Below are 13050 nucleotides of genomic sequence, written 5' to 3'. Positions count from 1 at the left end.
GAATGAAGCACCTCTTGTATGAGGAAAGGCTGAGATAATTTTGATTATTCAGCCTGGATAAGAGAAGGCTTCAGAGTGACCTACTAGACAGGTGGAGAGGGATTTTTCACAAGAGCATGTAGTGACAGGACAAGGGGGAATGGCCTGAAACTGAGAGACAGTTTAGATTAGATATAAGGAGGAAGTTCTTTGCTGTGAGGGAGGTGCAATACTGGCACAGGCTGCCCAGGGAAGTTGCGGAGGCCCCATCCGTGGAAGTGTTCAAGGCCAAGCAGGATGGAGCTCTGAGCAACTTGGTCCAGTGGAAGGTGTCCCTGCCCGTGACAGGACTAGATGATCTTTAAGGTCCCTTCCAACTCCAACCACCCGATGATTCTATGATTCCCGACTCTTGCTCTTCACAGGGGTTCCAAAGGCGCTCTCCCCTGCAGAGCAGGAGCCACCCTGCTGCCCACCCGCCCAAACACGAGGGGTGTGTGATCGGCCTCACCACAGCTCCTGATCAGCCTGCGTGTTTCCACGAGCGGGCACGCAGGTGACAGGGCGGCGCTTGGACAAGAGCCGAGGGCGGCGCTGCCGGGGGCCCAGGCAGGGCCCCGGCGGGCTCCGCTCCCCGGCCGCCCCGCCGCCCTCCCGCCAGCGCACGGCGCTCGGCGCCCGGCAGAGCAGCTGAGAGGAGGCGGTGCCGCCCTCCCAGAGCGGCTCCGCTTCCGCCTCCGGTGCCGCCATTTCGCCGTGAGACAGCAGCGATCGGGCAGCTGCGATGCTGTCCACCGCGGCACACGGATACGGGCCCTCCCGGCCCGAGACGGGCTACGGGCTGGAGGCGCCGGTGCAGCAACACCGCTTCTCGCCGTACACCTTCAACGGAGGGTGAGGGGCGCGGGGCATGGGACCCAGGGGAGAGCGGCGCCGGGGCTGCCTCGCCTTACTCCTGCCTCTCCTCGGTGCTCAGCGCGGGTTTATCTCCCCTCACGGTCTTCTCTTTGTAGGGAGAGAGCGGCAGCACAAGGAAGGGCTAGGCTCGGGCTTGCCTTGAGGCCTTGCAGCCTTTCAGGGTGTTCTTGCCTGTCCGTGTGGCTTTTGGAACACTCGGGCTCCCTAAACTTCGCCTGGTCTTAAAGTACGCGTCTTTTGTCCCCCGCAGGGTTGTTTCTTTATAGTGGCTTAGGGAACCCAGGTAATGGTCCTATTACAGGATCACAGAGTTGCTAGGGCTGGGCAGGAGCTCTGGAAGTCATCCAGTCCAACCCTCCTGCCCAGGCAGGGTCACCTCGAGCAGGTGACACCAGAACACGTCCAGGTGGGTTTTGAATGTTTCCAGATAGAGACCCCACGACTTCCCTGGGCAGCCTGTTCAGTGCTCTGCCACCCTCAGAGTGGAGCAGTTCTTCCTCATGCTGAGGTGGAACTCCTTGTGTTTTAGTTTATGGCCATTGCTCTTCACCGTGTTGCTAGTAAATGTGTTACTGGGTTGAATGCTACCTTACTGTAGCTGTTAAAGGCAGGTGATGCTTTACACACCTGAGTTGGTGGCATGATCTGGCCAGGTGGGTTTTTTCCTTATGATGACTATTGCTTTTTGAAGGGCATCTCTTTGTTACTTAATGGTAGCACACCTGTGGTGATCACAAAACTAGTTGTTAGGAAGTAATAACACCAGATTTAAAAAATGACGTTTATTTAAGTGTATTGATACTGTTGCTCAGTATTTGCTTGTTTTAGGAGGATGAGCTGTTATCAGGCATATAAAATACCTTGTCCATTGAGTTTGGTTCTTGTCTGGTGTGGAGTCTCTGTTTTACCAAGTTTTGATACAGTTTAAATCAGAGTAGAGGGCCACATGCATTTATTTTTTTTTCAGTCTGTCTAGTGTCTTCTTTCTTTGGTGTTGAGTAGGGTTGTGCATATTGGGAAACATAGCAGTGAATATAAGATGCTTGACAAAATATGAGTCTGGATGCAGAATTACTGTTGTTTCCGTGTTGCCTAAGAAAATACTTGTGCTGAAGGTCATGATTTATCAATACTCTTTTTTTTAAGGACTGTGCTGGCAATTGCTGGAGAAGACTTCAGCATCGTTGCCTCTGACACGCGTCTGAGTGAGGGCTATTCAATTCACTCCCGGGACAGTCCAAAGTGCTACAAACTGTAAGTACAGATCTGCAAGGATTGAAAAAGATGAAAAATCTTCTGTCTTGCTGACCATGTCACCTGTCTCCTGCTTTAAGCAGACTTCTTAGGAGAAAAGGAACAATAAGAAAGTAGGTTTTGGAGTTGTGGTGACCTTTGCTGTAGTGCAAGATGTGATGTGATGTTGTAAATACAGCCAGATTTCTTGTTTCATGCTCTTGAAGTTAAGTGAGAACAGAATTTTTTTAGCATGATACAGACCTTAATGTGGGGTTTTTTGGCTGGATAATCAGAAGAATTTTTATCTTGACTATAGCAAAACTTTATCCTATGATAACTCATTCTGCTTCATCAGGAGATCTGGAGATGGTACACAAGTGTGCCCACTGCTGCCAGTTGTATCTCTCTAGTTAATTACCTGGCATTTTAGAGAGGTGTTCCTTTTAGGAGAGGTAAACCTATCAGTAGTTCAATAATTGAACTTTCTATGCCCATTTTATGCTTAATTTGACTCACCTGGGTAGCATCTCCTTGGTTTACAGCTACATGTTATTTATGTTCATTTTACTGCAGCAGGTGCTTGCCTTATAGGCTGTCATCAACTAGGTAAACATTTTTGTTTGTTTGTTTTGGGCTATTGTTTCTTTTTCTAAAGAGATGACATGAAATCAAAATAACTTCGGTTTCTCCTGGCTATCTTGTTACTACTAGATGTTTGACTCTCTGATAGTGCCCAGGTGGAGATTAGTCTGGTACAGTGTACATACTGTACGTGGTGGCTTTGTGCAATTCTAATGACAGGCTGAGAGAAGGTTTTAGCATGTTTTTTTGAATGACTGCTTTGGGTTGGTCTCTGTGTGTTAATGTTTCTAGACTCGTTTCTGTTTCCTAGAACTAAAATTTCAAGTGTGTGTTCCCATGGTTAGGGTTCATAAAATATTTCAAAACTGAGCAGAGAGCTAAGCTTCTGTGGTACATCCGCAGCCAGATAACTTCTGTTTGTGCTGACACAGAAGCCACCAAAACTGTAAATGTCAGGTAACCATTATACAGACTTAATGCAGCCCTCTGGTCTGATAGAGTAAAAATTGGACTGGGTGATAGCATCTGTGGCTCCCCAGTGTAAAACAACAGATCTCTAGCAAGACTGAATTGCTACAGCTGGAGTCAGGGGGGCATGAAGAAATGGAGAATTCCTTTTCGTCAATCCTACTGGCAGCTGAAGAAGAAAGTGGGTTGAAGGAAGACATCTGTTTGGTCCTGTGTTCACTGAGTCCTCTCCGAGATGTAGGTTGCAGGTGCCTTTCGTACACCACAGATCTGTTACTACGTTTTAGACAACTGGTTTTGGCAGCACTAGAAAAACTGAAAAGACATTTGGTGTTTTCATAATAACCTACTGTGTAAGAAATTGCTGTAGTTCATGCTAAGTCTGAAATTGCAACAAAATGTTACGTTTTTCAGAACAGAACAAACAGTCATTGGATGCACTGGTTTCCATGGGGACTGCCTTACCCTTACTAAAATTATTGAAGCCAGATTAAAGGTAACTATGTATCTTACTGTATTTAAAAACTTAGATTCTTAATATTATACTTGAGGCCTGATATGGTATGTTTTAAATGTAACTTTTGATGTTTTTTTCAAGTGTTTGTATCATAACTGTTTTGCTGGTAAACGATCTGGCAGGGAAAACTGGTGCTGTGTTCTTACTAAGTGTGGCACTACAAATTTATGGAATGGGAGAGCTGGAGAAGATATTGTTAATGAGGCAACACCTACCAATTACAAAACTTTGAAGATATGTTAATCTTCAGCTTGTGTAAAGGCTTTACCTCTTAGACCAGCGTGTTTTCGCTAATCGTGCTGATTAATAATTTTGCTGAGCGACAGATTTTTCTGTAGTGAGGTTACAGAAAATGTAATTCTGATTGAATCAGCTTTAGTTTTGACTTTCTTCTTGGCAGATGTACAAGCATTCCAACAACAAGACCATGACTACAGGGGCTATTGCAGCAATGCTGTCTACAATCCTGTATTCTCGACGTTTCTTTCCCTACTACGTTTACAATATAATTGGTGGACTTGATGAAGAAGGTGAGACTTGAAACAGAAAAAGAAAAAAAAAAAAAAAAAAAAAGAGGCTGCATTTCTGTGGGTGGATAGCTATCCCTTTACATCTCAGGTGTACTGACTGAGTAACAAAGTTTGTGTTCCTGTTCCTAGCACCTGCCTTTAGGCATTATGGTACTTACACAGATCAATACATATCATGTGTCTGGGTTGTTTCCTAGTTTTTGTCATTCAATGATTTTTCATTTCTGAAGATCTGAAAGTATAAAAGTGATGATATAAGTATTTGATTGCAAATAAAATCTCTGAAGTGAAATAATTAATACTTTAGACTGGAAAATTTTACAATTGTTTTGCTGGATTTTTTAATTTCATCTTTAAAGTAGATGTCACCAGTAAAGTTGTATATGTCTCACTCAGACCTGTGAGTGTGGTAAACACTATTTAATATGAAGATTTACTCCAGAGACAGGTTTCTACAAAGTTATTTCTAAATGTTAACTAACCTTTAATGAAAATCATGACTTCTGCACAGAAGCTGTAGTTTAATGTACAGCCCTTCCAGAACTTACTAGGCTCCTGTCCAGTGATCTGATTGAGTTACTGAAATACTGTGTTCTCTGACTTTGAGAAAGAGCTCAGAGGTGGTCTTGTTTGGATAATTTTAGCCATTCCCTGCAGTTTGTTTTTCCCATTAAGTTATACTGCTTTCCCAGTCTTGCTAAGACATGTCTATGATTTGTGGGATCTGGCAGGGGATTAGTCTGCCCTGCATAATGGTAAATCTCAGATTATGAGGGTGCTGTAGCAGCTGATAAGAATCAGAGTGCAGTTTGCTTGCATGGACTAAATTTGTGTCCAGCAAGATTGGTTATTGATTTGGCTGGCTTTGTCAGGGCTGTTCAGCTCCTGTGCTCTGCTGCCAAGGGCACTGGCCAGTAAATTGGACTGGGTGCAGCCTGTCTGAACAGAAGGGCTGGGCTTGGCCAGCTGCTGCGTTCTGTCTGGCATGTCCTCCTCAATCCCCAGTGCTTCAGAGCTACAGTGTGTCTGTATCTCTGATGTTAGTGCAAGCCAGTAAAGTTTGCACCACCTGCTCTGGCTTCAGAGGGAGGTGTACAAGAGAGCAGAGCATCATCCCTGGTTCTGGGAGTGCAATGCAGATGCATCCAAGCATGCTTTCTGGAGGTAATTCAAGAAATGTATCATTCAGGAACCATGTCTGAGCTGCTTGTTTGTGTTAGCCTTGGAACCCCTGGGGCTCTTCGTGCAGCACTACACTCTAGCACATTTTTCTGCTTTGATTATTCTGCATCAGTGCATTTTCTGTGGTAAGTACTGTAAGAAACATCTGTTGAAGCATGCTTGTGGCATAAATGAAGAAAATAACCTTGGACATTGTACCACGCCTCAGCCCTAGCGAGTCTTCTGTAAAAAGCATCACCTGAACATACTCAGTGTTGTTTGGTAAAGGTTTACTGGGATCTGCAGTGTTCCAGACACTGCTTATCCACAGAGCTGGTTTTGTTGAAAATGCTTGTCAGTATTGAGCATCCTTCTGAATTGTGATTACATACTAATTTTTCTTTTCAGGGAAGGGAGCAGTTTATAGCTTTGATCCAGTGGGCTCCTATGAGAGAGATTCGTTCAAAGCAGGTGGATCAGCAAGTGCCATGTTGCAGCCTCTGCTGGATAACCAGGTAAAATAGCTTGTTGGCTTTTGTTTTGGTTTGGTTTTTTCCTTATCTCAGTAAACATTTGTGACAGTCAACTTAATGTAGCTTTACTTCTGGAGAATATTACTTTGAGAGAAGTTTTAAATCTGTTATCCAGGTGGGATCTGGAAATCCATACATTTATAAATTATGTGGCTTTACTCTCTCAGGAGAAATCAAAGTTTTGCTTGGTGATCTGTTCAGGTTTTTAGTACATTATTAATAGTGCAGTGCCCCTTTAAAAGACAGAAATGTTTTAATTGGGGAGTTATGTTTATCCTGGAAGTTGTTTGGAGGGTTTTTTCCTCAGTTTTGGGAGTTTTTTCTTGACTGGTAACATAAATATGCCTGTTACTTAATACAAAATAATACCAAATTAAGAAGATAGAATTAATACATACATTTTATCATTCAACATACCCTTGTTTAAGCTTTCAGTTTTGTACAATTTGTTACTCTGATACCATTTTTCAGTAAGAGTGCTTTTACTTAAAACTGCTGGAAACTTACTCAGCTAAATCTGTCTGAAATACTTTAAGAATATTTGTGTATTTAGTTGAAGCTGTTAATGATTGGGTGGTAGAAATACCGAAGCATGTTTTACTCATTTTATTTTTTTTGACATTGGTGTTGGCATTTAGTCACTTGAACCTGATGTCTGCACAACTTTTGTGCTTAGAAAAGTAGTAAGCATTCTTGACTCTTACCAGATGAGAAAGGAATAGAATATTTCCTTTGTTTTTAAAACTTTATTATCTGAAGGAAGTATGTTCTGCAGAAACCAAGTTGTCATAAGTTATTTTTTATTGCTTTTGGGTTTCAGGCTAAACATGGAACTCTTCTCCTTTACCTGTTCTAATGTTTAAGCTGACACTTATATTTAGCTGTTTAGTAGGACCAGATATGCTCCAATATAGACTTAGTTTTGAAGTCTAGGTACCTTAGGGGATATTTGCTTTTAAGAACTGTTCTAAGTACAAGTGACCAGAGAAAAAAAGGCTCATGTGCAGTTCCGGTACTGCCAACCTTTAGAGAAGTTTGTGAAGAATTAGATCAGATCCAAATGTTCATTGTGATCTTGTACCTGCTGAATGAGCAGGAGGAGCTGTGCTGGCTGTATGTTGGATCTGCTTCTAGTTATTTTTCTAAGAATATCAGTACTGGCAAAGTTCTCAACTATGAATTGTGTGGAGGAATACTTTTTCAGCTTTGGGGTTTTTAAAATGGACAAGCCATTTCTTCTTTTTAATTCATCTAAATCTGTTCATTCTAGTGCACAGACTGAAACAGTTTTCATAGATGGATAAAATGCATTTTCTTGTTTTCTTAGATTGGCTTCAAGAACATGCAAAATGTGGAACATGTACCTCTGACCCTGGAAAAGGCTTTGCAGCTGGTGAAGGATGTCTTCATTTCTGCTGCTGAGAGAGATGTGTACACGGGGGATGCACTAAAGATTTGCATTGTCACAAAAGATGGAATTAAAGAGCAAACTATCCAGTTACGAAAAGACTAATACAGTTCATGTGTAAGCAAGTTACCTGTTATGTATAATTTACCTGTGTTGTGAAGACATTTGTCTTATTAAATTTTTTCCAGAAGTTCAACTACTGTGGTGCTGAGTATTTTCTGTCTTTGTTAGAAATTGGGTTTTTTAGAAACCAGAGCAGTTTGTGGTAGGAAAGCAGCTAAAAGTTACAAGTCAGTTTCCTTCATCTCATCTTAATCTATTGATCAGTCTAATTCGAATGCAAGTTTAATCTCCTTCTCACAATCCCTTCTGCTGCGATATGGGGGAGTATTAAAATTTAGGTTCACAGATTTTTCTGATAATTCTTTCAGATCAGCCTTGGTTCAGCATGTAAAGCATTTGCTCTGTTCATGCTGCCTTCTCTGCACTTCATAGCTTGCTTTTTCTGTCTTCTTTATTTCTCTGACGTGCTGTCCTGACATTTGACTTTGTGTACTTATTTGCAAAGACTGTATGGGTCATCTGAAACCGGTATCACTGTGTTAGAGGGAAGAATGTTACATGGAGTCTTTTCAGAGTTTAGTCCTGGACTCTGCATCTGGGCTCACCTCTGTGTGTGTGTTTGGTTAATGCCCAGAATTTGAAGCATTGTCCCCTTGTGGCTACTGATGGAAAATAGCTTAGAATGGAGATTCCTAAGTGCCTTTTAATGCCTGGGTCCTCTGTTAGCCCTACTGCTGTTTTCGATTCTTGGGAAATTGCATCAAGTGTAGTTTGTTTGATGTGCTGTATCACACTCCTGGAAACCGGCTTCAGTATTAGGACCTTCAGAAAAACAGAGCTGCATCCATCAAGGGCAAGATAATTTTCTCTTGTCCAAGAGTCCTTTCACAGTCTGTAGCTCTTTAAAAAAGGACATATAAAATATCTCGTTGCTTCAGGTGGCATACTAGTTCCTTAAAAGAACAATTTTGCTGACATGCTAGACCCTACTGTAGCATTGTCTCCTGTTTGGATGTGACTGGCTGATTTCAGTGCAGCATTTTGGGTGCAGTGCTTTATTCCTAGCTCTGGCTGGTCTTCACCCATCTCAGGCTTCCTAGACAGTTTAGATAGTGGGTAGCATTTTGAACCTCAGTAATCGAGCAACTAGTGCTTTTAAACAGACTCTGGCCGTGTTCAGGAAATCCACCAACTTTCCCAAAGTGTTTGTGAAGGCACTTGACCACTGGGTGCCAGTGTTGGGCTGGGTAAGGAGGGAACAGCTCCTTCCTGCATCTGTAAAATTAAGTTAAAGCACCTTAAACTCAGCTCTCTTTGATACCAGATTTAGGTTGAATTGCTCAAGCATTTCACAATAGGCTGTTGGAGCTTTATGCAAAGTTGTTGAAATCTACTGAAGCTAAATAGTGTTTCAGTTGCAAAGAAAAGCAGGAGAGGGTAACAAATTGACATGTCTGCCTTTGGGACAGGTCTGTTTGCGATACATAAGGTCTAAACAGTGAAGAGCAACAAGCAAGGGGAACTATCTAATTTAATGTTCTAAATGAGCTAATTTAATGTTCTTACAGGATGCCAGACATGTAGGAGAGTTGCAGTGATTTAACTCAAAAGTTGTGATAAATTTGGCTGCTGTTATATTTAAGGGTAGGTTTTACATCCAAAATAAATGCATATTTACAGGTTTTGGGAATTACTGTCTGATGTGGCTAGGCTTGCCTCTCTAAGTTCATTCAGGAGAAACACATGGTGATTAGAATTTTCAGGTGTCATTTGCGGTCTCAGAAGAGGTACAAGAGCAGGTACCTGTTCTCCTGACCCTGTGTGTCAGTGCCATCCTGTTGGTGCACTTGCACCGATGCAAGATTTTGTCTTCTTTTCAGATTTCCCTGCAGAGTACACCTACCTGAAGAACCGGCAAAGAAGGGCAGCTTTTTCACAGCTGGACTGAAAATACCAAACTTCTCTCACCGAAGAATGTCACACTATGTTCACTCCCTTTGTGGGTGGGTTTGGAACCAGTGAGATGGGGAGGTTTGTTTCCCACATTTTTAACTTTGCAGTTTTGCCCTGCCCAGATCACTGCTTGTGCTCTGTGTGAGGAGTTGCAGGACTGACAGGAGATGTGTGAGTACCAAAGTGTTCACAGGCTGCTCAGCTAGAAATTACTTGTTTATTAGTATTAAAACATCCCAAATGTCAGATGTATATTATGGATGAAAGAAGGTTTTTTTTTTTTAATCCACCACGTTCCCTAGCTTTGTTTGTGAAATTGTCATCACCTCAGGATGAAAGGTGGGAAGGCCCTGACTGTCTGCAGCTCTCCTTAGTTCCATGTCTGTACTTCCCATGTGTTAATCAGCATAGTATTCATCTAGTACTGTGTCTACAATGTAAATTAACAGTTTATGGAGCATTTTGAGCCTTACCTGTTTACAGAACTGTCTAGGCAAGCTACAGAGGTGCAGCTAGGCAAAACAATTCTAACAGTGCCACTTAGGGGTGCTAGAAGCAAAGGGCTGGGTTTGGCAGATCTGCTTGGACAGGGATTAGACGTCTTTAATACAATTTTATATAAGAGAAAGGAGGGTGTCTTGGTTTAGGAAGACAGGTATCTGCTAGGTAAAATTACAATCAGAGGCTTTTTGGCAAAGATTTGGGAAATAGGAATAGCAGTTCTTTATTAGTATGTAATACAAAGCAAACAAACACAAAAAAATCTCCCCCCCCACCAAACAACTACAGCATTAATGACAAACGACAACAGTACCAAGAACCTTGAGGGCTTTGTTTCACAAAACCCAGGGCAGTTTGGTTTCGGTGTTTCTGCAGGATCTTCAGAGCACTAAGCTGGAACAGTGGAAAAGTCCCGGGCTGGTAGCTGGGATGGCAGGGTGTCCCGGCAGGCAGGGGCAGGATGTCCTGGCAGCGCAGGGGGTGCAGGGTTACGCTGCAGCAAGAGGAGCAGCGCCGAAGAAAGCCGAAGGAGAGGCAGGGCTTGGACCAGCTCCCCGCGGGTGGCTGGGAAAACTCCGGATTCAGGCTGAACCGGTGATAGTAGATTTTTTAGGACTGGATCTCTTTGGCCACAGTGAAACTCCTCCAGCTAGCAACAGCCGTTCTCCGCTCGGCGTGCTTTGCGGCGGCTGAGCTCCTCAAGGAGCGGCCGACACGCGTCTCTCGAACGCTGGAAGCAGAAAAGCACGCAGCTGCCTCAAGCTGTGTCTTTTACCTGCGTTTTCTCCCCCTTCCACCTTTTGTCTATTTCTTTGTTTCAGCCAAGCACTCTCAAGTATCCAACACCCGGTCCCCTTGGCAACTCGTGGGGAAAAAATTCTCCAGAGAAAGAAGGAACAAACTCAACCCTCAACAGAGGGAGAGCAAAAACGTTCATCTTGAAAACCTCTTAATAATTTTAAACGTTTGTACCTTTCGAGAGAGGGGGTGCGCTGCAGGATTGGAATAACCTTGGAGCGAGCACTTTCAGCTCTAAGGTGTACAAGAGCAGGAGCGGGCAGCTTCACTTCACCTGCAGCAGTACTAAGGGCCGCCCTAAGGTGGCAATAGCTGCTTGCTGTCGCGGATCTCGCTACAGTTCCCGGCGGGGCGTGTGGAAATAGCCATACATGCTTCCCAGTGTCCCAGTGTAAGGCGCTTTGTGGGACTGTTTGTTGAGGAGATGGGAGGCTTTGTTTTGATCTCAGCCAAATGGTTGCGTACCCTTGCTTGTGTAAGGGACTGTACAAGGTCACAATCAGCCTTAAAAACTGGGTTTGTAAAGCAAAGTCTTCTTTACTAATTTTGGACGTGTTTTCAGCAATATTGTTTATGCATCAAATCTGTTTTATGAACCGAAGAGGGGGCTTATTACTACGGAAAGTGAAAGTGTTTGATAGGACATAAATACTGCATATGTGATTCTGAAAGCTTAGTTCTCCATACCAGGCAGGGATAAGTTTAATTTTCTTTTAACTAAAACCAAGACTTTCTTGAGGCTGAATCATAGATGTTGTTATATAAACCAAACTTCCTCACTCTAGAGTGGCATTTTTCCTTTTACACTGAGATATGCCTGTAGCCGTATATATGCCTTAGTGTGATGGGAGCCAGGACCAGGCTGCTGACTAGAGAAAACCATTTAAATAGAAATTTTAAAACACTCTATGAAGGACAGTAGTTTGAAGTGGTCCTACTTCATCTAACTCCTTTATATTATTAAGTATTTATTAACTTGGGGCAAAGTAATAATTTTCCACCTTTGATAAACCTCTTTTGATACCCTGTAGTCATGCTTCTGCAGTTTTTTTTCTCTATATTTAGCAATTCGGGATTTTACAAACCTGAGCTTGGGGAAAGGTGGCAGGAGCAAGTGGGAACTGATTACAGCAGCATTCACGTGAATCCAAGAAAAATAAATTGTCCTGTTTCTCTCCAGTCTAGTTGAAGATACTTTATGCTCCGAAAAACTAATTGCTTCCTTTTTCAGGGTTCCTTATCGAAAGTCAGGAACCAACTTTTGCGTAGAAGGGATTTGGAAATGACAGCTTTCAAATTCCTCTTTTCTCTTTCTTTCAGTCATTGTTTTTGTTTAGTGTGAATGTCCTTTGCCTTTAGGCCATTTGGGGCAGTCGTAGTCCAGAAAATAAGGCACATGGACCTGAAGTTAACTAAGATTTCTCCAGATCTCTCTTCTCAAGCCAAATTCCTTCTGAGAAGGGGTTTTGTCTGTGTAAGTCCAACAGAGTGAGACCAGTTTTATATTCTTTCAACACTAATATGTTGTTAGTTTAATAGTATGGACCATTTTCTGTGTACTTCCTTTTCCAAGCAATTTCAACAAAGTATTCATAATTACAAAAACATGGTTCAGCAGAAAAAACAAACAAAAAATCCTGAGTATCTTTCCTGTTAGGCTGTTCTTGGCCCCTTTCCTAACAGTTGCTGGCAAAGTTCAACTTCACTGTTCATTTCAGAGGCTCAAGTGGGGGTAGGGATGGACTTCACTGTAGCCTACAATAATTAATATTCTTTGGCACAAGACACAGATTAAAGGGCTACTGGCAAGAGAGTAGTCACGGTACCAGAAATTTAACCAGTCCTTTGTACTTAAGCTCAAAGAACCATAAAAGGAAAGTTAAAAAACAGGATTCCCTTTTGTGCTGAGGAAAAGGAACAAGGTGTCGAAGTTTGTGGTGTTACATTGTGGTGTTACTTCACAGCTGAGGTGAAGTGCCGCTGGCTTTCCTGAGACTCAGCTTCTCTGAAGCATAGGTGTTTCTGTTGCTTAGTTTTCTGCAGCTACACTGGTTTGGTGATCTCCTTGATGGTTCTGCAAGAAGTCACCAATGTGCTGATTCACCTAGGTGCCCACCCCTGGCCCACAGAGGTGCCTTAGCTGAACAGGGCTGCAGCCCCTCTGGACCAGTCCTCTGTTTAACCAGGCTTTGTGGAACTGGCTGTGATGAACTTGGCAGTCAGACTGGCTGGATGATCAAGCTGGTCATTGCTCTTTCAAGGCTGCACACCCACACTGGAGCCCCTGGGTGGCTCAGCTGAGCACCTTCTCTCCACCTGGGCAGCTGATGGAGGCATGACCAGCTGGGGGTACCTGGCAGGTGATAGATGCTGTAGAATGCCTTGGAAGTTGGTCCCATCCCA

At 43.1% G+C, this 13050-nt stretch overlaps 1 protein-coding gene across 1 annotated transcript; it reads left to right on the top strand.

The window, feature by feature from the left end:
* Positions 1–705: 705 nt before the first annotated feature.
* PSMB1 (proteasome 20S subunit beta 1) lies at positions 706–7528 on the top strand. Its single transcript, XM_066178734.1, has 6 exons — positions 706–873; positions 2044–2151; positions 3598–3679; positions 4101–4230; positions 5800–5906; positions 7252–7528. Exons 1-6 carry the CDS (start codon positions 764–766, stop codon positions 7435–7437), a joined length of 723 nt encoding a protein of 240 aa, XP_066034831.1. The 5' UTR covers positions 706–763; the 3' UTR covers positions 7438–7528.
* The last annotated feature ends 5522 nt before the right edge of the window (positions 7529–13050 follow it).

Source organism: Chamaea fasciata, unplaced genomic scaffold, assembly GCF_029207755.1.
Source record: "Chamaea fasciata isolate MVZ Bird 193981 ecotype frontalis unplaced genomic scaffold, bChaFas1.0.hap1 SCAF_3, whole genome shotgun sequence".
In the NCBI taxonomy this organism is placed as follows: Eukaryota; Metazoa; Chordata; class Aves; order Passeriformes; family Sylviidae; genus Chamaea; species Chamaea fasciata.
Note: the sequence above shows the minus strand (reverse complement) of the source record. Positions and strands in the feature narration are given on the sequence as shown.